At 42.2% G+C, this 26625-nt stretch overlaps 1 protein-coding gene across 2 annotated transcripts in view; it reads right to left on the minus strand.

Annotated features, from left to right (window-relative positions):
* LOC122549421 (solute carrier organic anion transporter family member 5A1) overlaps nt 1-26412 on the minus strand; it is a 186059-nt gene extending 159647 nt beyond the window's left edge. The window contains exon 1 of one of the 2 annotated variants that reach the window (XM_043689228.2): nt 25300-26412. In XM_043689228.2, the coding sequence (XP_043545163.2) occupies nt 25300-26077 (778 nt within the window). In that variant the 5' untranslated portion in view covers nt 26078-26412. The remainder of the gene's footprint in view (nt 1-25299) is intronic. The other variant, XM_043689227.2, reaches the window with a different exon arrangement.
* Between the last annotated feature and the right edge of the window lie 213 nt (nt 26413-26625).

A 26625-nucleotide genomic window follows, 5' to 3' on the forward strand; every position in this document is an offset into this window, starting at 1 on the left:
GAGACAGAATACAGGAAAGAGATAGAGTGCTTAATGACATGGTGTAACGATAACAATCTCTCCCTCAGCATCAGCAAAATGAAAGAGCTGGTCATTGACTTCCGGAAGCAAGACGGAGGAAACGCCCCTGTATACATTATCGGAGCTGAGGTGGAGAGGGTCGAGAGGGTCAAGTTCCTGGGAGTGACGATCATCAACAATCTGTCCTGGACCACCCACATTGAAGCGACGTTCAAAAAAGTACAGCAACGTTTCTACTTCCTCAGGAGGCTAAGGACTTCCAGCATGTCCGTAAAGATTCTTAACAATTTTTATAGATGTATCATAGAAAGTATCTCATCCGGATGCATCATGGATTGGTACAGCAACTGCTCTGCTCAGGACTGTAAGAAACTACAGAGAGTTGTGAACACAGCCCAATCAATCACTTCCATTCATCCATACTTTTCACTGTCTTGGGAAGGCAGCCAACATAACCAAAATCCCACTCCAGTTATACTCTCCTCCAATCTCTTCTGTCAGACGGTATTTATAAAAGCTTAAACACACGTACCAACAGATTCAAGAACAGCTTCTTCCCCGCTGTTATTAGACTTCTGAATGACCTCTTAAATTTAAAGTTTAATGTTGACCTCGCTTTTTGTACACCTTCTCTGCAGTTGTATTATTATATTCTTGGTCTGTTCTATTATGCTTATGCACTTTGTATGGTATGATCTGTCTGTACTGCAGGCAAAACAAAACTTTTCACTATAACTAGGTACACGCGGCAATAATAAATCAAATCCAAATCAAATCAAAAAAAGAATATCACCACAAGATTTGAAGCTGCAGAATGAGAACAAATAGGACAGGTACAAATTTGTTTGAATAGCAATTTTGGATTTCTACTTACAGCCTCAAGGTACAACAGCAAGGCAACTATAGGCTCTGAGAGTAGATGAAAAAAGACCCCTTGATACAATTTTCTGGATTAGTGGTGCTGGAAAAGCACAGCAGTTCAGGCAGCATCCGAGGAGCAGTAAAATCGACATTTCGGACAAAAAGCCCTTCATTGGGAATACAGCGATTTTACTGCTCCTCGGATGCTGCCTGAACTGCTGTTCTTTTCCAGCACCACTAATCCAGAATCTGGTTTCCAGCATCTGCAGTCATTGTTTTTACCCTTGATACAATTGTTAGAATCATATGAAATGAGATAGTGATTCTCCAACCTCAAGTCTGTTTTCTAGTAAAGGAAGGAACTGGTTGGCCACAAGCTCAGCAAAAGCATGTGCAACCAGTTTGTCATTCATTGGGATTTTAATCTGTTCAGACTGAAAGTTGGATTTTTGATGCAGCAAAAACACAAGGGTATAACCCTGTGAATTCAATGAACTCTAGAGACTCTTTCAAACGAAACAATCACATTGTTCACTGGAATATCCCGCAATGCAAGCACGGTCTTTAAGGCATCATTTTCTCTACAGGAACTCCAACACAGAAGCATCACAAGCCCTTCAACAGTCATGCAAAGAAAACTGTGCATGCCTGTAAGTTAAATATTTTCTGTTCTCACGTGGAGAAAATTGGTGCATGATTCCCATGAATGACAAGCAACTAGAGGAAACTGTAGACATTCATCTATCACCTCAGCAGGAGGAGGAAGCAATTGGTGCACTAGGATCTAACTCAGCATTTCTGACAGAGGAAGGAGATATGGAAGATCCTGCACCCAGTTTATTTATGCAGACAAAGTGCCAATGTTATTTAATAAAATTAAAGTTTAATTTCTGAAATTCACACAGGGAGGTAATCATGATGGGCTCAAGGGGTAAGAAAACACACTGCATTTTTCATTGTTTTCCCTTCCTACAATAATTCAGGATAACAGAGACACAGATAAAGAAAGTGACAGAATGGCAGGAAAGGGTAGATTAGTGACAGTTGAAAATGGTCAATAATAACATCATTCAGGAGAAAGTGAGAACTGCAGATGCTGGAGATCAGAGTCAAAAAAGTGCAGTGCTGCAAAAGCACAGCCAGTCAGGTAGCGTCCTGATGAAGAGCTTATGCTCGAAACGTCAATTCTCCTGCTCCTTGGATGCTGTCAGACCGGTTGTGCTTTTCCAGCGCCACACGTTTTGACAATAACATTGTCCCTCCTCTTAACTTGCATGCAGTCAATGTGGAACAAATTGTTTAGGTAAGGAGTGGGCACTGCATGGTTCAGAAGGAAATCAGTGGCGGTACTGGGATGTCCATAAATGACAATGAAGGAAAAGTGACTACCTCACTGAAGGGCATTCCAAGCAACAAAGGCCAGTGCACAGCCCCAGCAAAAACATGCAGCAGAACACAGGACTGATGCCATTTTTGTCAGCAATATCAGAGCAGCAGTTATGATCTCCACTGAGCCTTGATAGGTTTGGGAAATCTTCTTGAGTATAGCAATGCTATGGGGAACTTGGATTCAGTGGGACTGCAGTGGTGCTGTGGGACTTAATTTATTAAGTGATTTCTGGATGTCTACCAGCAATAACATGTAGTGGGGTAAGGAGGGGTGGCTTCCCAAAGTCTAAGATCACAGCAGAGGGAATTAATAGAATCTGTCAACACGCAGAGTGTAAGATTCCATGAGGGTGGACAGTAAGGAAAGGGTATCGGTGTTTAGAAAAGAGAAGAAATCAATGAGAGAGTCAGACGACACTGAGGTGAGGTGACATGTTTTTACAGCAATGTACATGGATACGTACATTGTCTCCAGGAATGCAGGAGCACAGGGAGGGTGATTCCAAGGTCCAGGAGAGAGAAGAAGGCTGTTTCGAGACTGGTAGAGCTGGAGGTGGGGCTTATATCTGAGGGAGAAGAATCTGAAGATAATGGGAGTTTGGGAGCATTGAAGAATCTGCAATAAAGGGAAGTTGTGCACAACACATGGGAGAGCGACTGAAAACCATAGTCTGACATGCATCCTGAGCACCCTTTTCACCTCATATCCTACTCTCTGACTAACATTCCAATTGTTTTGGTTACGTGGGGGCCCTTCCATAATGTCCCAGAATTAACCGGTTTGTAAAGACCTAAGTGCTTTGACACTTTATTCAAGCCTCAGTTAAGAAGCTGCTTTTACAGGGATCAATCTGAAAATGTTTTACTTTAAATTTCAATTTGCTTATCTTTTGCTCTGAAAGCCTTCTGCTAAATAAATGCAGAAATAATCACATATTTCAGATTAAATCCAGCTCATCGGTTGCCTCACTTCTCTGACAATCTCTTTAACTCCCTTCAGCTTATTGCTCCATCCCTTCAGTTAAAAAAATTACCACTAACAAGTCTTCTATTGTCCACTCACAATCCATGCTGGGAATGAAGCCTAGTCAATGCTCCCTGAAAATAAATTTGATGAGTTTAGTCAGTTTTGCTATGAACAAATTGTGTGAGTACTTGCAATGCAACTGGATAAATTAACACAAAAGTTGAATATAAGTCAATATGTACAAAAAGAATCCTTTTCCCACCAACCTTCCCATTTCTTCTGCCTCAGGAAGCCTATCTTGGCATTTTAAAGTAATTATTTGAATGGCAGATAGTCATATAGAGAAGTAAATAGATGGATGTATAGGCAGACAGAGGAAGAGCCAGTCAGTACGATACTCCTGGTTAGTTCATTATACCTTGAAAGTTGCATTTCCGTGGTGCATTCTATCCTTCTGATGGAAATGTACACTTTAAATAAGTACTCAATTTTACTTAATTACTGAAGGTCTGTCCAGAAACTATCAAGTCAGTTATCTAGAAATAAAGGAATTATAAAACTGTAAACTGTAATAAGCCCAGAAGCCCAGATGGTTAAACACTTATTAACTTAATAACCACAAGTATAGGTTTACGGTGAGAAGGGAAATTTATTTACAGAAGATGATAGATGCCTGGAAGGCGCTGGCAGAGAAGGTGGTAGAAGCAGATACAATAGCAATGTTTAAAAGGCACTTAAGACATGTGAACAGATAGGGAATACAGAGATACAAATCACGTGGAGGCAGATGGGATTGGTATAAAATGGCGTCATGGTCAGCACAGACATGGTGGGCAGAAAGGCCTGTTCCTGTGATTTATTGATCTATGCTCTATGTTCCATAAACTCCTGTACTCTATATTCAAATTTCCCCAAGGTAAATTCCGCATGTGTTTACAGGGCAGCACATTAGATTAGATTCCCTACCATGTGGAAACAGGCCCTTTTGGCCCAACAAGTCCACATTGACCCTCTAAAGAGTAACCCACCCAGACCCATTTCCCTCTGACTAATGCACCTCACACTATGGGCAATTTTGCATGGTCAATTCACCTGACTTGCACATCTTTGGACTGTGGGAGGAAACCGGAGCACCCGGAGGAAACCCACGCAGACACAGGGAGAATGTGCAAACTCCACACAGACAGTTGTTATGTGACCTAACCGCACATTTAAAAATCAGCTGATGTTCTTCAAAAGTTAAAACCCTGAATAGTTAATATCCCAAGTAGGCTATCATCATTCAGTGTTGATCACTTCAAAGTATTCCTGACATCTTTGGATAAAGATGGTGTTTAGTATAATTTATAAAATAATGACAATATTAAATTAGTTTAAATTACAAGAACTTAAAGAGCACCCATTTGATGGGGAAGTGGATTAAGATTTGCCTGCATCATCTGTCTAGAGTTTGAGACAATGAAAAGGCATTAAAAATGCTTTAGTAAACATTTACATATTCCAGTTGAGAAATACAACTCCATAGTACTCAATGCATTTTGAATTCAAAGTAGCATTCATTGCACATGCACGTATGCCTGGTAATGAACATGTGGCTGCTCTAATGGTGAGGGAATTAATGTACAAACAGGGTGTTTACCTAAGTTATGCACAGTAGACAGATCATACATTGAGGTGAAAGTGAGGACTGCAGATGCTGAAGATTAGAGTCAAGATTAGAGTGGTGCTGGAAAAGCACAGCAGGTCAGGCAGCATCTGAGAAGCAGGAAAATCAACATTTGGGGCAGGAGCCCTTCATCAGGAATGGATCATACATTGACTTGATATTAACACCAGCATTTTGGAGCTCCATGCTCCAGGTAGCACCATCTCCTAACTACACAGGAAAGACCATTGTCATTTAAAGGGGTCATCAACTATTTTTGCTGTGATTAAAGAAATGTTTGAAGATGTCCACAGTTGTTTAAAATTGCTAGCGTCTACAGAGAATGCTAGGACTTTGTCCTGACTTCACAAATCCTACAAATCCACTTGCTGCCAGAAATGGATGCAGAAGATTTCATCCTCCTTAATCTATGGCACAGCAGGAAGACTGTCACAATAGAGCTGTCACAAGAAGGAGCTGGAGAAGTGGAGGAAGAGTTCTCAACGAAAGGTCATTTGCACTCAGGGAGTACTGTACCTCAGTGAAGAATGGATCTTCACTAAAATTTTCCTCACTGCAGACTTCCAGCTGCTGCAAAAGCCCATAACAGCTTGTGGTATTAATGTACAAACAGGGTGTTTGCCTAAGTTATGCACATTAGACAGATCATACGTTGAGGTGAAAGTGAGGACTGCAGATGCTGGAAAAGCACAGCAGGTCAGGCAGCATCCGAGTAGCAGGATGCCACAAACTTCCATGCCATGATGTTTGTGATACTAACAATGGAGCTTGGAGAGTGTTAAATCCATCTAGTAGTCACCCTGCAACATATTTCTACGATTATACCAACCCAGAAAAGTGACAGTGACTCCACGAACTACAAACATGTTGTCTCTCTCTTCAGAATGCCAGCAGTCATCTTCCCATCAATGCTACTCCCTGGTAGCCTTACTGGTTACCTCTTGACCAGCCAGCTCTGACTGCTGCTAGCAAGCTGAGATAGTGCAATCCAAAACCATGTTTTCAAGGACTAAAACTACTCATGCTCATCTTACAAGGCTATTTGCAGTCTCAGCACTGAAAGTCAGCAGACTACTGCCAGCTGAGCTGCAATTAATTGATAAACTACATCAGAACTCTCAGACAAAGGCACATGGAAAACAGGTTGACTTTTAGATGGAATATAGGATGGCTTAGTTGATTGGATTGGTTTGGCAGTTTTGATTTAGAGTCATAGAGATATACAGCACGGAAACAGACCCTTCAGTCCAACTCATCCATGCCGACCAGATATCCCAACGCAGCTAAAAGGATACTCTGAAGATTGGTAACAGAAGGAAGATTAACTATGCTTTAGTTGTTGAATGGAGAACTGGAGTTACATTCACTGGTCACAGTCTGGCCAAAAAGGTAGCATTTGGCCTTTGGCTACCTTTTTATAAAAACCTTTCTTTTTCTCCTCAAGTTGTTTCCCGTTGACACAAGGCTGAACCTGCATGACCGTGAGGTTGTACAGGATACAGAATGAACATGAGACCTTTGTGTTCTATACAGATTAATGACACACTTGAATTGCACTTAATCACTGAGCAACAGGAAAGTCATTGGGAAAATCTAACCCTCTAATTGTATATCCCTGAATGATACCACAGCATCAATAATGAACTAAACTATTCAAGACAAGTCCCATGGACACATCTGCACCTTTCTACACTTTATTATCATAAATAGAGAAAAATATATCTATTTGGTTCTTTGTGGATTTATATAAAATACATTAAAAAGTACATAAATCTAAGTATTAAGAGTTGGATGTAAAACCGGACCAAAGGGTCTGTTTCCATACTGTACATCTCTATCACTATAACTAAATCCTTTGCTACATCAGTCTTTGTAAAAAATCTGATATTTAATCATTATCTGCTTTTTGCATGATACAACCATTCTGCTAATTCTTACTGAATAAAATACAGCCTTTCAGATTATTTCCAACTCTTTTAAAGCTAAGAATTAGAAACAATAAAATAGCAGCAAAGAATTTGTGACTATTCTGTTATAAAGAGTTGGGTCAAATAGCGAGCTGTGTGTAGGTGGCTAGGAGAGTTATAATGTTGCTTCATTATGAAATTTATGAGTTTGTTTATGAGCTGATAAATTGGAACAGTTGGTTCTCAGTAGCCACCTACTACATGACAACTGCTATATCACATGCTACTATCAGAATTCTTGAATTACCCTTTTCATAAAAACAAAGAAAAGTTATATTTGTACATCCAATGACTTGGATAGGCCAGGATATGACAGCTCAGTGTTTGAGAACACCTTCTGTCCAACTCTAAATCTAGAGTGCAAATCCACCCCAGAATTACTGTATTAAAGCATTTTCACAACCTCATCAACTTTTTATTTAAATACACCACTTAATACAGCACTGAGGTACAGTAACTTAAAGCATTGGGTCAAAATCACTTCTTTCCAAATAGGACTTCCTCTGCTTTCAGCATCACTGGGACAAAGTAGAGAGATAAGTTGCTAGTAGGGCATGGAGTCATAGAGATGTACAAAGCAGAAACAGACCATTCAGTCCAACTCATCCATGCTGATCAGATGGAGGGAGAAGGTAGGGATCTCAGGAGAAGATGACTTTAGAGCAGGTCTTTAGAAAGCATGTTTATTAAGGGATAGAAATCTGGAGCAATTTGATGCCTGGAAATCCTTCTACACATGTCGTGATGTCTGTGGTCTCAGCATCCCTGGCTACGAACTGTGAATTTGTGTCAGATTTCTACTGTACTGCTCTATGGATGGGGAGATACTGCTCATATTGCATGGTAGCTCAGACACAGGTATCAAAAACTACATCATGGTTGGTTCCATGGCTGCATTGGTGGAAGTGAACGCCATTCTACGTTGGAAAAGATTAGTTCCGAATCCTGCAAAGTCCTGTACCAAATTAGTGCTAAATTACTCCTTCTCTAGACAGCCTGACACTGAACATAGGTTTCCTGACAGACTCTCCAGTGTACCAAGCATTTGGGTGTTTATATCCGTACATTGTCTTCTGTAGCCTGATTCAAAATTATCTTCAGAGTCCTCTAGTGATCCTTGGGTAGGTCTTTGTTCTCCACCAAGCTAGTACTTGTGCTAGCCTTTCATGCTAATCCCACCTCAAAGCTTTCTTCAATTCCATGCAGCATCTGAGCTGATGGCTGCTCCTGTGAAGTCAAGTGATGGTGGGTCTTCATCACTGTCCTCTTGCTTATTCTCCACCGCTTGACCAGGCTGCAGTTTTTGATATCTAGAACTGCAAAGGGTGCTATGGGTGGGTTGAGATGAGGGAAGATGAGCAACGAAGAAATACAAAGTTACACTTTTAGATTCATAAGACTATGGGATTAGGAAGAATTGGGACATGAGAAGGAAAACTATGTTTGAAGACATTACTATCTTCAATGGCTTCAGCCTCTTCGCTGTCCACTGCCTCAGCAATGACCTTTCAAAGAATAAACAGTACCATCTCCTCCAGGGGCGGTTTGCAATATGCAGATGTACCTCCACCCCACCAGCATGTTCTGTTTCTCCAGCTTTGCATCATCTTCAACTGCAGGAGGGAGAGAGGAAAGTGTGTCAGGGAGTTGTATGCCATATGTCTGATTGGTACTGCTTTCATGCCCGAGTAGCTGGCAGAATGAGTGTGCTGGGAGTGTGTAGCTTGCAAACAGTGCTAAATGTGTGAGATGAAATGAAGCACATGAATGCCAGGTTTTAGACCTGATAGATAGCGATGACTTGTAGGTCAGTGATGGGGATGTGGTGATTTGAGCAGTATGTGAGACAATTGGTCCAATTCCATCAGATATAGAATTTAAAGAATTAGTTACTGACCTTGCTACCTCATCTGAGATCATAAAACCTCTTGTGTTACCGTGTTCAGGTCCCTAGGGCAGAACTCCATTGATCTCTATAGAGATCTGTTTCCCACAGTCTTCTCAATGTGTATCTGAAGAGACACCTGTCCTCTGGAGATAGAGGGAATCTCTCTTTGTTTCCACCTTCTCCACTAAGACCTCCAATGCAAATTCCACACTCTTCCACAGTCAGCCATTCTTCACTGCAGATTCTGCATTGCCAGTTCAGCCACAACACAACTCCTACTCAACAGTTCCCGCTAAACTCTTGAGTACAGCCTGACAATAATGTGAAGGGGGTCCACACTGACACACATTGCCAATGAACACTGCAAGAAGAGCTGGCTGCACACACAAAGCATAATAAATAGTCAGCAGGCCACAGGCAGTTGATGTGCCACTTAGATTACACTGAACAGGTCAGGACAGAGTGTGCATCACAATCCCCACACCTACTTATAAAGCAATCAAATTTACGTCCCTTTCTTTACAACCTCTCTGATTGTCTATATGAAATTTCCTACTATTCTTATCATCGATTTTACTCCATGTAGTAACATCACATTTATTACGTAAAGGTACTATATCAATGCTGTTGTTACAGAAATGTTGTTGAATTATTGTTACTAAGTTGGCGGACAGAGCGTTTCTAGAAATGGTCTCAAATTGGCAAATAGAGATGGAATTATTTATCAGTATAGTGTTCCCACTGCACCATTCAGTGAGCCATGCTAGAAGTCCATTTAATTGGACGATGGATTTGGGTTCAGATGTGATGTCAAACACACTCACAGGGAACTGGCATTCTATGTCTTTCCCAGGACCTTCAAATAATGGACCCCTTAATGCCCTCATTCAGGCTTTAGTTCATCCCCTCCCTCACAACTTTTAGTCACCTAATCAGAGCTCCCTTGTTTACCTCTTCATATATATGCAATATTGGCTTATTATTTTAGAAAATGCTTTGACCCATTTAATGTTTTAGCTGACTGCATGAAACAAAGGACTGAAATTCCACACCCACGTAGTTGTATTTTTTGTGCCAGTCTTGCCACACCCATAAGAAAGACAGCCTTGTGTTGATTTAAAATTGCTGTGCAGTGCCAGCTGCCAGTTGGCAGCTTGAACAGTTTGTACACAGACTACAGCACCTGGGTGCACAGGCATTACACTCGAATGTTGACATCCAGTCAGTCAGTAGGAATGTCTCTCCAAGAGAATGCAACAACCATGCACCAGCATCGAGCCTGGTTTCAATCCATGAAAGCAGAAAAACTGAATGATGACAGTCAATTTTACCTTGTAGGCAGAGCAGAGTTTCAGCAGTGAGCAGCCACTGTTAAAGCCCAGGCTTCACTTATTCAAGTTGCAGCCTGCCACAGCTCACTGATTCACTGTCAAGTAGCCCAAGAGTGTGAAATAACTCAACAGGAGCTGGTATCTCGTCACCAAGTCATCCTCTACTTACACCCTGGAGATACTGGCCTGGCTCCTTCAGAGCCAGCTCTCTGAGCGAACAAAACCTCGACATTATTGATATCTGTCAGCCAGGGCTCCCTGACTGGACCAGATTAACAGCCCCAATCAGGAACTCATATTCATGGGCGGGCACGGTGGCTCAGTGGTTAGCACTGCTGCCTCACAGCACCAGGGACCCGGATTCGAGTCCCACCTTGGGTGACTGTCTGTGTGGAGTTTTCACATTCCCCCATGTTGCATGGATTTCCTTCAGGTGCTCCAATTTTCTCCCACAATCCAAAGATGTGCAGGTCAAGTGGATTAGCCATGTTAAATTGTCCAGCGTGTTAGGTGCATTAGTCAGGGGTAAATATAGGGTTGGGAAATGGGTCTGGCTGGGTTGCTCTTCAGACGGTTGGTGTGGACCTGTTGGGCCAAAGGGTCTGTTTCCATACTGTAGGGAATCTAAGCTATGAGGACAACCAGGCTGACCTTGTTGTAATTGCTACAAAGTGGATATCAAGGCAGGATTAAATTACTGCTGATGCTGGAATCTATATTAAAAACAACAAATGCTGGAAATCACAATCATTCAGGCAGCATCCATGGAGAGAGATCAAGCTAACGTTTCAAGTCTATCTGGACTCAAAAACATCAGCTGGATATCAAGGCAGCTTGCGGGGGTGTTGAATTTAGTGTGGATTGAATATAATGGGTACAGTCCTGAATGGTAACAGCCCAGATTATTTCAGAGCTTGAATAAAACTCACTGGACTTGAAACATTAACTTTGCTTTCTCTCCACAGATGCTACCAGACGCATTGAGTTTCTCTAGCAATTTCTGTTTTTGCTTCAGATTTCCAGCATTTGCAGTTCTTTGTTTAACTTATTTATCCCAGATTATTTTCCAGTGGGTTCAGAGGTGCATACATATGTACTCTTCACACAAGTAATTTAAAAAAACTTATCTTTTTGAGGTCTCTTCAGTTCTGGCAAGCTCTAGTTATAGCATAGGCCCATTTGGAACAATGACCCTGACTTCGCCATACCTACCCGGTTAGGAAATTGATCAGATCAGGTGGAATGCCAGTTTTATACCAGTTCAATTAGGCCTTCAATGGAAAATAAAATGAGGCAGAGTCTGATGGTACCGTTGCATCTAAATCTATTAGTTTTCCAATGGGCTAACCAGGTTGGAATGTGTTGGAATGATCAAACATCTTAGAAGTCAAAGTAGTTTGTTAACAACTAATGCAAAGGCACAGTCTGAAACACACAGAGTTTTTTCTTGCACAGAATATGACTTGGTATTCCTGGGCGAAAGTGAGGACTGCAGATGCTAGAGATCAGAGTCAAGATTAGAGTGGTGCTGGGAAAGCACAGCAGGTCAGGCAGCATCCGAGGAGCAGGAAAATTGACATTTTGGGCAAAAGCCTTTCATCAGGAAGGCCAAGACTCCTTGGTGTTCCTAGTGCATGTCACAGGAATTTTTACGATAGTGAAGTCCAGCTTTCACTTAAAGGCATTTTGATAGCTCTGCACCCCAGCCCAGAGGAGCCAAAAACCCCCAATGAAAGAAAAATCCTAATGTCTTTCAGGCGCTATGCCTGTGTTTCATAATTCTATTCCCTGAACTATCAGAATGCACAGCTAAATACTCCATGGCAGTGTGTATTCTGAGAGTGGCTAAGCTAATTTCAGGTGTCCTGAGTGCCAAGGCAAAAGTCAATTTTGCAATGGATGGCAGTGTTAGAGAATGTGCAGAGAAATATTAAAACAATTACCGTTGGTTTGAACACCAGAATAATTAAGATTATGCAGCTTTCAAGGAGAAATCACAATCCAAAAAGCCACTGCTGTTTATGCTTTGAAATTATGAAAAGTAATTAAGTGTGTTTGATTTTGGCAAGGCTGATATTAGCACTGGATTCCATTTCCCCCTCAGATCCTATCCATGGGGGGAGCAAGGATTGAAGTCATAAGTTTATGATTGTGACTAATAGCCCCACAGCAATTAGCATTTTCCAGTTGCCACTATCCTTCCAGGTACAACTCACCATGATTGATCTCCCCTGAGGTGCTATGACCATTTCATCTGAGAAGATGTTTATCAGTGAGTAAATCTGGTGGGCAGCTGAGCCATATAGGCAAGGAAGAGTGGAGATTTGACCACAGTCTGAGCATAACCATGTGAGATTGTAGATGTGCTGCAATTAACCTCCATGCCTATATTAGAGAAAGATAAAAAATGACCCATGGCTCCACCTGGTGCCAGTATGCATGTGCACTGAGTAAGGAACAGCAGTTGCGATTGTTCACAAGACTGAATTGCCTAACTATCCAGCCACTCTCCAAATATAGCATTTTGCACTGTTACATTGATTATGAGGGGCACTGAATGTGGCAAGCAAGAAACATCAATAAAATATTACTATAGGTGGAATTTTACCCTCCTTTTAAGTGTGGGTGACTAACGTGCCACCACCATCACCCCCCACCCCGCACTGAGAAAGCTCAACGAATCGCCTGCCAATCATCTAATCAAAAGTTAGCATGAGAAGATGATCCAGTTTCTCATTGAGTTACAGGCCTCCATCAACTCAGAGTCATACAGCATGGAAACAGACCCTTCAGTCCAACTAGTCCATGTTGAAATTCATCCCAAACTAATCAAGTCCCACCTACCTGCTCCTGGCCCATATTCCCCCCAAACCTTTCCTATTCATGTGTCCATCCAAATGTTTTAAAACACTGTAATTGTACCCATATCCACCACTTTCTCAGGAAGTTCATTCCACACACGAGCCACCCTCTGTGTAAAAATATTTGCCCCTCGTGTCTTTTTTAAATATCTCCCCTCTCACCTTGAAAATGTGCCCCCCTAGTTTTGCAATTCCTCGATCTTATGTAAAAGACAACTACCATCAACTCTATCTATACACCTCATTATATTATAATCTTCTATCCAGCCACCTCTCAATCTTCTACACACTGACATTCAGTAAGGCCAGAAACTCTAACCAATCAAAGGGTTCATAAAGTTGCTTCTCAGGGATCCAGTGACAACTAGATAATTATTTCCCATACTCTACTTGTTGGGAGGCATAGGGACAGATTTCAATGGAGTCATAGGCAAGAGCAGGGGAGTGGTCTTCACAGATCCAGAGATGAACCATTGAATGCTACAAGTATTATATTCAGAGGTTATGTCTTGGCCGTAGGAAGGTGTTGGTTCATTATACTTACAAGTCGTATATTGACATTTGACCCTTGTTAATTGTAAACAATAATGAATAATCACCAGTTTTCATGGGACAGATAATCTGAATTTTGGAAAGCATATTAGATTGTGAGATGTTAGCCTGGGATCCATGAAATTGTATGCAGTTCATCTCCATCTGTTGATACATCTGCGTTGATGTAAAGTCTTTACTTCAACTTGCTGAGTCAGCTGATCAAGCTCATTCAACTGCTGTGGAAACCTTCCTAGTGCTTTTTCACAACTCTAGCCATGATACTAGGGAACTGTAGCTCCCTTATCATTTTCTTTGTCATTGGTACTGAAAATCCTTCTGTGAAATGTTGCTCTTGAACTTGCATTGGTTTACCGTCCAGCAAAGTCAAATCATTGTAGATACTTATCCACTGGACTATTTTACTGTCTGAACAACTTCAGCTGCTGATTGGTCAATGAGCAATGAGGTTTCACTTTTCATTCTTGCTTTCGGTATTTGTTTTTTATGGCAAACTAAGCTAGTTATTCTCCTTGGAAGGCACTTTGGTGATGTTAGGAATGAAAATTATTTTCACAATTCTTGTAAAGATGTTCGTCATCATCAGTGACATGTCGAAGGCTGCAAAGAAAGGCTTAACAGACAATCAATTCTTCAATGTATAATTTCAGTTACATCACACTGCAAACTTTTGCTATAAATTCTGTGTTACAATCGAGCCCTCCACAATCACCTGATGAAGGAGCATCGCTCCGAAACCTAGTGTGCTTCCAATTAAACCTGTTGGACTATAACCTGGTGTTGTGTGATTTTTAACTTTGTACACCCCAGTCCAACACCGGCATCTCCGAATCATGACTGCAAAGAATATAGTGCAGTTTCTCTGCTCCCGGGAAGTACAGGACGACGAAGGGTACTCTATCAGTCCTATCCCATGTCTCTCTTCTGAGGAGGTCATTATTGTTTTTTGCTGTGGCAGGTCAGAACTGGTGATCCATGAGTTCAGCAACGTGTCTCATTCTTATGGGGGTGTCTTTTAGCATCTGTAGGTGTCCATCATGTTCCTTTGCGTCTGAGCAGATCCTGTATATATACAGGACTTGGCTGTAAGGGATGGCTTCTTTAACATGTTTAGGGTGGAATCAGTTTTGTCACTCGCACCATCTCAGTTTTGATTGTTTGTAATTATCTCTCTGCCTTAATTAATCAGATTATAGGTCATCCCTTCACTTGCTATTCAGCTGTTGACGCTTTACTCACACTGTTGACACTTCTGATCACCTGCAAAGACTTGTTATTCAGTTTGTTGACATTCCACTCACACCATTTGTATCATCATTTGACACTCTTAAGAATCTAGAATTGTCTTGCAATGATCTCTCTGCCTATATACAGAACAACTTCGACTATCCGAACATCAACTATCCGAAGTTCAGATTATCCAAACAAGATCTCAAGGTCCCGTAAAAATCCATTATCCGAACAATCTGTTATCTGAACTCACAGTTATCAGAACAAAATACTCCCTGCTCATCTCGTTCAGACATTCGAGGTTGTCCTGCATTCTGTGCCTGTGTGCTTCCCTCCATTTCACCTGATGAAGGAGAAGCGCTCTCAAAGCTTGTGATTTCAAATACCATCGTTGAACTATCATCTGATTTCATGTGACTTCTGGCTTTGATAGGGCATTGACACCCATTAATGTATCATACTTAAAATTTATGAGCTGTCCATTGACATCAGCAAGTTCTATCAAATGCAGGTCAATTGAATCATTAATTTTGGTTAGGAATGTCTCTGGTCCCATTTCCCGCGGTGGAGGTTTGATATGATTAACATCTTTGAGTGAGTAAGCTGCTGTGAAACTGGGTCCTACTTCTGCACATCTTCTGGAAGTGACCTATAGATTTAAAAGTGTAGCATTATTTTATCATAGCTACACACTCTTTGTGCTTGCGAGACTTTTTTTGTTACACAGCGCTGGCAATGATTATTAGTACTGTTATTAAAGTTTTAGTGGCTCAGCGTTGGCTGCAGTCTGTTATTTTAAAGTCTCTTTCAATTTTTAAGTTCTGTCTTACAACAACAATATTGTACTCTTCTTCAAATAAAACTTTAAATTCTATACTATGGTAATGCCATTATGTTTCCTTTCTTTTAGGCTTTAAAATCTGCTAAATATCAATATTGTACCTCTGTACTGCTTGCTGGAGGATTTTCTGCTGACGTTGCAATTAAAATGGCTTTCTACCTATTCTGGGCACAATGCGTTTTTCCAACTTTCAGCTGCCCACCTGGAGTTTTTCCAGTTATCTATGGGCAAAATGAATGTTTACCCACCTTTATCGTTTTTTTATTCTCTTTTTCTTCGTAGGATGTGGATGTCGATGGTATCTAGGTCAGTCCCAAATTGCTCTCGACACAGACTGCCTTGCTAAGCTATTTCAGAGGGCAATTGAGAATCAACCACATTACTGCAAACCTGGAGTCATGTGCAGGCAGACCAGGAAAGGATGAACATTCCCTTTCGTTAAGGACATTTAGTGACCCATTGGGTTTTTACAACAACAGATGACAGTTTCATGGCTGCCTTTACTAAGGCCAACTTTATAATGCAGATTTATTAATTGAATTTAAATTCCGTTACTTGCCATTGTGGCATTTGAATTTTTGGAATTGCTAGTCCAAGAACATTACCATTAAACTACTATCTCATGGCCTGAAACACAATGTGTCTCACTCTCCCCAATTTTTCAAACAACCTTCTAAGGCTGCGGCCTTAATAAATCTTTCCACCAACTCGATCATTATGCATCTCCTGATCTTATCACGGTCTTAAAATTCTTCTAGCCATCTTTTTCTGTCAGACTCTGTCCTCTAAATCTTTTAAATTGTCCTTCTATGACTATAAATCTGCTCAGTGATGTTCTTGATGTTGTGGCCCGATATAAATTAATTTAATTGCCTTTGTTATTGTAACTGTGCCTCATGGGAGTGCACTTGCTCTGTAGCAGCACCCTTTGTAAAAGGACTCTTTATGTTCCTTTTCCCTCCATCCTTCCCAACCCAAAGTTTGAGCCTTTGTTCAGAGGTTATTCTCCCCTTACCAAAGATAATCTTTTAAACTTGTTTCCGGGATGTCTGAAATGGTTACTGGATAGCCACTCCTTTCATAGGAGTCTTTCATAGAGTCACAGAGTCATAGAGTCATACAGAATGGAAACAGAACCTTAGGTCCAACCAGTCTATGCTGACCATCATGCCAAACTAAACTAGTTCCATCTGCCCATATCCCTCCAAACCCTTCCTATTCATGTACTTATCCAAATGTCTTTTAAACGTTGTAAGTGTATCCACATCCACCACTTCCTCTGGAAGTTCATTCTACATGCGAACCACCTGCTGTGTAACAAATTTGCCTCTAATGTCTTTTTCAAATCTTGCTCCTCTCACCTTAAAAATGTGCCTTCTAATCTTAAAATCTCCCATTCTAAAGAAAAGATAACTACCATTAACTCTATCTATACCCCTCATTATTTTATAAACTTCTATCAGGTCGCCTCTCAACCTCCTACGCTCCAGTGAAAATGTCCCAGCCTATCCAGCCTTTCTATATAACTCAAACTTTCACATCCAGCAGAGATTTTCCTGCACATCCAAACACCTCATCTACTGTGTCCATTCCTCTTGATGTGGTCTCCTCTAATTTGGGGAGACAGGATGCCAACTTGCGGAATATTTCAGAGAACATCTCTGGGATAAATGCACCAAACAACCCAACCAGCCTGTGGCCGACACCTCAACTCCCCCTCCCACTCCACCAAGGACAAACAAGTCCTGGTCCTCCTCCACCGCCAAATCCTAGCCACCCAACACCTGAAGGAAGAACGCCTCATCTTCTGCCTTGGGACCGTCCAACCACACGGGATCAATGTGGATTTCACCAGATTCCTCATCGCTCCAACCCCACCTTATCCCAGATCCAACCCTCCAACCTGCCTTACCTGAGCATCTTCCTTCCCACCTATCCATTCCACCCTCCCCTCTGACCTACCAGCATCACCCCCACCTGCATCTACCTATCACATTCCCAGCTATCTTCCCCCCAGCCTCACCCCTTCCTATTTATCTCTCAGCCCCCTTGAGCCCCACCCCAAAGCTGATGAAGGACTAACGCCCAAAATATCGACTCTCCTGCTCCTCGGATGCTGCCTGACTGCTGTGCTTTTTCAGCACCACACTTTTTGACTGCATAAGTGTCTAGTTTAACAATGGAAGGGAGTGGCCAGTTCTCCCAGGTCTGTTCCTTTTCTAGTTTGTTTTAGCTGTAGCAGTCACAAGATATGTCAGTCCAGAGGAGTTGCAAGCTTTAGTGAAGGATTCTTCTATTTTTCCAGTGAAGTCTGTCTTTGGATGTTGTTCCCTCCTGCCCATTAGAATCTGTGTTTGAATTGACCTCTTTTGCCAAGGGGTGTGTCTAATTGATGTTATCATATTGAAACAGTTAATTAGTAACAGTTACTGTATCAGGTCGGTTAGGTTTTCCAATAGTTAAGCGCCGCTTTCTTTTGTTCGTGTTTCAACTGTAAATAAATTCTGTTTTGCTTAAAGCCAAGTGGTTTCACCAGTTGTGTTACACTGGGAATTCCCACCTCACATCTGCATTTAAAATAAACAAAAGTTAGGGTCGAGGCTACTTTCTTTAAATATGTTGAGGAGGTCTAGCCTGCTCCATAACACACTGCTGCAGCTGGTGGAAGTTGAACTAAGGCCTCCTGAGTCAGCAGTAGGGACACTACCACCATGTCATGAGACCCTCCAATCTTCCTTTGTATACAATGCCTAGACATTTTCTCATCAACGTGTTCAGTGATGTTATTACAACCTCTGAAGCTGGTGGAACATGAGCCGGTGGCTCCTGGTCAAGAGATAGGGACACTATCACTGTGACATAAGAGGGCCCCTTGAGTAGCATTACACTATAATTGGGGTGTGTGGATGGAGAGTAGAGTGCTGAACTATCAACATACTTTCTCCCTCAGCACTCCACACCCTCTGGTTTGAACCTTGCTCCTCCTCGCGATACTTTGCGTCCCACCATTCTTCATGGCTTTCCACCTCAATATCTTCTCCTGAAGGTGACTTGGTGGATTGGCTAATTTGCCAAAGCTGTGGAGTGTGCAGCACCTAATGGTGATTCTCAGCAGCTACTCAAAAGCACATTCACATCATTAATCGGTCACTTGAGACCAATTCCTGGGTGCAGTGAGGATTTTCCAGTCAACCTTTAGGCCCAGTCAGAAGTAGGACAGTTCTGTTCCCTGGATGCAGCCTCCTAGCAACAGGTTGACAGGACAAGGTAGAAATCAGGAAGTATATCTCAAATATGTAATCTAATCTAATCTAAAAAAATGCAGGAGAGAAGCTAAGGGTGGAATAAGGAAGGTTAAGAGGATGCATGAGAAAAGGATGGTAAATAGTAAGATGTTCTTCAAACATATTAATAGTAAAAGATTAGCAAAGGATAGAGCGTGCTCCATGAAGAACTCGCAGGATAAGCCACTCAACGAAGCAAGGGGTATGGCAGAGGTACTAAATGAGTACTTTGCTTCTGTCTTTAGCAAATTAGAAAATGGCCAAGATGAAAATGTGGGAGTTGAGCAACTGAGTATGATATTGATCGAACAAAACAGAAAGAGGTGCTGTAAAAGATGGCAGTGCTCTAGGTACCAAAGTCCCAAGGCCCAGATGGGGTGCATCCAAGATTACTGAGAGAGGTATGGGAGCAAATTGCAGAACCATTGACAGAAATTTTCCAAGCTCTGGCCACAAGATTAGTCCCAGGGACTGGAGGATTGCAAATGTAGCACTGTTGTTTCAGAAAGGGGCAAAGGATAACCCAGGAAATGACAGACCTGTCAGCTTGACATCAATACTGAGAAAACTGATAGAGGCCACAATTTGAGATAAGGTAAATATACACTTAAAGAAATCTAAATTAAGACGTGACAGTTCATGTAGCTTTGTCAAAGATAGGTCATGTCTGACAAATTTAATTGTGTTCTTTGATGGAGTGACACAAGCAGTCGATGAGGATAATGCTGTGGATGTGGTATACTTGGACTTTCAGAAAGCACTTGATCAGATGCCACATGGCATGCTGCTCAATAAATTAGAAATATTTGAGATTGATAGTTCCTTGGTAGCATTGATTCGAAGCTAAATAAAAGATAGGAAACAGAGGGTAGATATTGATGGTGTTTCTCAGACAGGAGACACATTGAAAGCGGTGGTCCTCAGGGAATGGACTTGGGACCCTCGCTTTTTCCGTTTCATATGAAGGATTTGGAGATGCGTGTTGAGGGCAAAATTCTAAACTTGCAGATGATGCTAAGCTAGGGAGAATAGTGAATTGTGAGGATCATGTTGAGCGACTTCAGAGAGATATTGACAAGTTATCAAATGAGCTGATATCTGGCAGATGAATATCAATACAGAGAAATGTGAGGTAATTCATTTTGTTAGAAGAAACACTGAGAGGCAATAAAGGGGGATACAAGAGCAAAGGCACTCGGGGGTTCACAAGCATGATTCTCTGAATGTGGCCAGACAAGTTGAAACTGTTGTTAAGCAGGTTCATAGGATTTTGGGACTTCTAAACAGAGGCATAGGGTATACAAGCAAGGAAGTAATGCCTACGCCTTGACAAACCATTGGTCAGACCACATCTGGAGTATTGGGGTCAGTTCTTTAAGGACGGATTTGAAAGCCCTAGAGAGAGTGCCAAGGAGCTTTATCAGAATGATACCAGGAATGAGGAATTTTAGATACAAGGAAGGATTAGAGAAATTGTGTTTACTCTCCTCGGAGCAGAGAAGCTTACGAGATGACCTATTGAGGTGTCCAAAATTATGAACAATTTTTGAGAGTGTAAAGAAGGATATTCTGTTTCCACTAGTTGGTATGTCAGTAACTAGGGGGTCACAATTTCAAGATTGTCAACAAGAGAGCTAGGAGTGAAATGAGGAGAAGTTGTTAGTATTTGGAATGCACTGCCTGGGACAGTGGAGGAGGTGGATCCTAAAGGAGGTTACTTCATAGTGTGGAATCGTACAAGGGCCTGTGAAATGTGTGGTAAAGCAGGAAGTGTGGCAAAATCACATGAGAAGTCCAGTGAGGCCTAACTCCTCTTTTACGACATTGAGAACAACTTGCTGTGTCTTTTAACAAAGTTCGGGTAACAAGGTGAGTTTCTGACTGGACAGTTACCTATTAAGGAGGATTATTGCTCATTAACTGCTTATTAAATGCAGAACTCACCTTATTAAGATGCAGCTTCCTATCCTGTCACCCACCATAAGCAAATTAGATGCCAAGAATTATCGACATTTGAATTACCTAGCAACTTCAGCTCACAGATAGCTGCAACGATCCTCTGTGTTGGACATCATGCACCTACATCTCAGGGCACACTTCATAGGCACTAACCACATGCACCTCACATCCACAGACATTGGCATCCATCAGGTGTTGGTGTCGATGAATACTCATGGGACATCTCTCATCCACTTCCACACTGCCATGCTTCACCAGTAACTATCAATGCAATGCTGCACTGAGAACATAGTCCAGGGGAAGTCACCCAACTCATGGACTGGACCCGGCTACATGTCCACACTGCTCACTTGCTCTGTTAGCAGCCATTCACTTTGAACCAACCTGCATGCTCACAGCATCCCTGCCTTGCCTTTTTGCACCTTACCCTTCAGCCAGAGATACCGGGTTCACAGCACTGATCTTCTGCCTTACAACTTAGTGCAGACACAAAGCCAGGTAGCTTGTCATGGCTCTCAACAGTCTTCAGTCGAATCAAAGGAGATAGCTTCCAGTCAAGGGAGGGTTTCAGCACAGTAGGTCTTTTACCTGTCCAGGACCTTGGACACTGGATGTAGGTTTGCTCGCTGAGCTGGAAGGTTCTTTCCTGATGTTGGCCAAACAGAGACATGCACGAGAATTCCTAGAAGCATGGCATTCCAACCAGAACTCTATCAACAAACACACCGAGTTAGACCCCATCTACTACCCCGTGAGCAGTGCGAGCAAACCTACATCCAGAACCACAACCTGAGCTACAAATCTTCTCAAAGCTCGCTAAGACCTTGGACACTGTCAATTAGCTACTCGGGATGTCAGAGTCACGATCCTCTCCTCGTTATTTTGGATGGAGACTTGAGCAATTTATAAACACCAGTCTTTCTCATTGATTCTTTCTGGCTGGTAAATACAACTACATCTGTCTCTTCTGATTTTATTTCAAATACTTAAATGGAATTTAATCTGGAAAATACCTGCCAACGCATTTTTCTTTCTCAACACTTCTTATCAAAATCTTTTTTGAGTTGAATACAAGTTCTACATCTGATTGCTGAAGTATTTTCCAGGTTTATTTCATGTTGGCCCCTCTATCATAGGTCATTCTTTGCAATTTTCTTTTCATTTTAATCAATTCATAAACAAATCTACTATTGTTATTGTCATCCTTTGAACTGGATCAGATTGTAAAAGCCCATTTCCAGCCCTTGCATTCAACAGTAACCAAAAATAGTTTCAGAACCGATGCACTTGATATTGCACATGTGAAAATAATACTGAAGAAAGTGTGTACAAATATTGCTCAGTTAGGCATTCACTGAATCACAGTATACCAATGAATATCAAAAACTCAAAATTCTTCAACATCCTGATAGTTATCATTCATTTTTCTCTATATTCATGTCCAACAAAGATGCTTTCATATTTCTGTGCTTTATTAAGAGTTTAGTTGCAGTGACTACAAAATGCATTTAATGTTTATCTAGGCAGTACAATTTGCTTCTTGACTGAGTTGTAATCATTATTGCCTATAATGTATGTCTTAATTCCAAAATAAACATAGTTTCTACTGCAAATTCAAGCTGCTTTCATGAATGCCTTTTTCTAGGATCTACATTTTGCTAAGTGTTCTGCTAATGTGTAAAAATAATTTCTGCGAATTATTTTACAATTAGTACTGTGAGAGCCATTTCACAGGGCACTAAGGCAGCTTCAATGTTGGACAATCTACACTCAAAACAATCTAGGACTCTCTGAGTCATGGTTATTAAATTGAATGACTTTGATCATTCAGGCTTAAGACATTTCTCAGCTGTTATGAGCATCAATGTTTCACAAAGACTTACACCTGCAGCTGTTCAGTCTCTCACAGAGAGGAAAGAACGTTTTGATGTTTGACAGCTACGAGAAGAATGGTGGAGGTTTTTTCTGTAACGTTGTTAGAAGCAAAGTGGGAAATTATGATGCAAATTGGGCTGAAATAAAAATAACTGCAGCTTTAAGAAAGGGAAATCTGTATTATGGTGTGAACTTCACCTCATTGTGGCTTCACTGTTTCTGCCAACAGCATGAAAATTGTTGATTTATTTCACTGTTATCAATAGTTACGTAGTACAAAACATACAACTCTTGGTTGCATAAGTTCACAAACTGTGAGGAATTAGGTATCTTTAAGAGTTAGGGCTTTGCAACTAAGCCATACTACATATACCATATTGAGTTTAGCATGACATGTGTTCTTGCTGTGATGTTTGAAAGTCCTACCAGTTGGATTTCCCTGACCTGTATAAGAGGATAATATCTATTTTTGTATTTCCTGTTGGCAGTCTGCATCAAGGACAGAAAGCAGTTCACATCAATATAGTCCAGCAACTGAATGTGTTATACCCGTGAAAGGGAAAGCAATTCAACAATCTCCCTGTGAAAATTAATCATAGAATATGGAAGCGATGAAGTTTGAATTTTAAAGAAAGCATCTATTATTAAAAAGATCTCACAAATGGTTTCGACGGGGCTAATGTTACATTTATCACTGATGACACATTTGCTCTGACAAGCAGACAGAATTGAAGGCAATCCTCCACCAGTCTCACAAATTCTTTGCATGGTGTTTGGTAATTAGACCTTTGAAGTTCTGTCCGAGGTAAAGTTATAAGTGGCAATGCTTGAAATGCATGCACTAAAACTATAAATTACTGCCAATCTATTTTTCTTTTAATTTTCCTAACCATTTTTTTAAAAAAAAACTTCTCAAATCACATTTCTTTGTCCATCTAAGAAAGTGGATAGCATCTGTCCCCAAAGCACTTGTGTACTTTATGCCAGATAGTGCACAGGAACAGTTTAGGATATCCTTTCCCATTCCCATGCACTCGGGTGTTACATGATGAAACTACTTGGTAAATGAAATGAGTCATTAATAATATCAATGGACCAACTTTCTGTATTCATTTTTAATTTTCTGCAAACACTAATAGAATACACTGTATCATTCACAAATAAATGTCCCCCAGTGTTACAGTAATTATGGAGAATATTTTAGTGTGAAGCAAAATCCTATGGCTATTACTGCACAGTCAAGGCCACATGTGTGTTATATATCGGGTAATTGTCAAAACATCAGAGTCAATAATTATTACGATATTTTTGTTTGAAAATCATTGGCATTGTGTTGGCAAAACTCATTTTGTGTTACAAACTGTAGTGGCTAGTATGTTATTTTGGTAATCAAAGAACATCTTTTGAGCTAAATTGCATTTGTGGTAACATTTTCTTAAACCATCCAAATTTCCAGTCTTTGCAGTCATAACAGTGATGCCAACATTTCAAAGCCATGATAAAATGCACAACTGGAAACAATTCAAATCATCATTGTAACATTCTAACATCACATAAACGTGTGCAGTTCATCTGACCGTGATTAATAAAGCAACTGGAGTACAATTTCTGATCTAATTTCATTCAGGTTATTAAAACATTGAGATACTAGATACAATAAATCTCCACAGCAATGCCAAAAAGCAAAATTTGAGTAGAAGCATCGGAGGTTGAGGGGTAACCAGATAGAGTTTTATTGAATCATGAGGGGCATAGATAGGGTAAATAGACAAGGTCTTTTTCCCAGGGTAAGGGAGTCCAAAACTAGAGGACATAGGTTTAAGGTGAGAAGGGAAAGATTCAAAAGGGACCTAAAGGGTAATGTTTTCATGCAGAGGATGGTGTGTGTATGCCAGAGGAAGTGGTGGAGGCTGGTAAAATTACAGCATTTAAAAGGCATCTGGATGGGTATATAAATAGGAAGGGTTTGGAGGGACATGGGCCAAATACTGGCAAATGGGACTAGATTAATTTAGGATAACTGGTCAACATGGATGATTTGGACTGTAGGGTCAGTTTCAGATGCTGTACATCTTTGTGACTGCCAATGATGTGGAGGTGCCAGAGTTGGATTCGGGTGGATGAGATCAGAAGTCACATGGCATCAGGTTATACTCCAACAGGTTTGTCCGAAAGCTTGTGATTTCAAATAAACCTTGGACTATCATCTAGTGTCCTGTTACTTCTGACCAACTCTAAGTTGCCCCTTAAACTCTACCAGCGCTCTGAAACCACCTGATGAAGGATCAGCGCTATGAAAGCTAGTGCTTCCAAATAAACCTGTTGGACTATCACCTGGTGTGGTGTGGCTTCTGACCAACTCTATGTTGCTCCTTAAAATCTACCAGCGCTCTGAAAGCTTGCGATTTCAAATAAACCTGTTGGACTATCACCTGGTATCCCATCACTTCTGACCAACTCCATGCTGACCCTTAAACTCTACCAACCAGGAACCACAACCCAAACTCAGATTTTCTTTTTGGGAAAATCAAGTTTAGCTCCAAGTTGAAGGGCAGGTTACACCCCCAAACCCCACCCTCCCACAACACATTGACAGGCCGGGCTTACCCAAGTATAGAGAGGCGTTCTCTGTTTTCACATTGTCGTCCAGGTAAGTGGGGCCCAGGGTGTAGATGGGGGTCGAGCCCACACCGATGAGGAACTGGGCACAGACGAACAAGGTCACGTAGAGCGAGTGGTGGTGGCTGGAGGAGTCCTTGGTGATACAGCCCTCGGTGTTGTTGTTGTTGTTGTTGTTGGTGGCGCCGCTGCTGCTGCACAGCCCCTGGTTGGAGGAGGAGGTGTTCAGCTCCTGGATCTGGTACTGGGGGGAGATGAAGTGGGGCAGGCTGAAGAGGGCAGCCCCCAGCGCGATCAGGAGGCCGCCGGCGGCCAGCCAGCGGGGTCTGTGACCCCGGCCCCCGAAGTAACTGATGAAGACCACCACCAGCAAGCTGCCGATGTCGAAGCAGCTGACCAGGAGGCCGGACTCGGAGCTCTTCAGGTTGTACCTCCTCTCCATGGTGGTGATGACACTGCTGAGGTAGCCGGACACCATCAGCGACTGGATGAAGGTCAGGCAGCACATGCACAGCAGGAAGCACCGGGAGTCACCTAGCACCGAGCTCGCCAGGCCCTTGCACCGGGCACCGGGCACCGGCTTCCCGGGTACCACCGCCGCCGAGGAGCAGGAGAAGGCGGCGATGGAGTTGCTCTTGGTCGGACTGAGCTCCGGCTCCCTGCCGCCCAGGCACGAACCGCTCAGGCTGGGCAAACTTTTACACTTGAAATGCTCCCCGTGCCTCTTGTCCCGGCCTCTGTCTTTCAGCAAGGAGTTGGAATCCATCTCCAATCCCAAAGGGTGATGGTGGTGGGGGGGTGCTGGAATCAGGCAGTGCCCCTGTCTCTGGGCAAGGGCATCTCAGGCAGGAGCCCGGCAGCAGGGATGAGGTGCCTGGGTCTCTGAGAGTCCGGGGGACAATGCCAGCCGGTGCAGGCACATGGCCCTCTGTCTCTCTCCCTCTCTCTCTCTGTATGTGTGTCTGTGTGTGAGCTGCACTCCCACTCCCTCTCCCTCTCTCAGCCCCTCATCCTCGCCGGTTGCCCTCTCCCCCGGGACGGCAGCAGCTACAGGCTGGGGGAGACGGTGAGGCAGCAGACCCAGGCTCCATTCCCACTCCTTCCGCGACTGGAACCGCAGCCTGACACACACTCCACACACACAGAGAGAGAGAGAGAGAGAGAGAACCGGTCTCCAGCCTCCCCCAGTAACGGAGGGGTGGAGTTATCCCAACCAGCCTGTAGTTAGATAGAGGAGGAGGGGGGTTGTTAAAGCTGTCTGGGTGATGCTGGTTGCTGTAGGCAATACTTAGAAGCTGATAAAGAATGGAGCCT

The sequence above is a fragment of the Chiloscyllium plagiosum genome, unplaced genomic scaffold, assembly GCF_037043375.1.
Source record: "Chiloscyllium plagiosum isolate Xiang-an unplaced genomic scaffold, Cpla_swu_hap1 HiC_scaffold_4, whole genome shotgun sequence".
NCBI classification, from domain to species: domain Eukaryota; kingdom Metazoa; phylum Chordata; class Chondrichthyes; order Orectolobiformes; family Hemiscylliidae; genus Chiloscyllium; species Chiloscyllium plagiosum.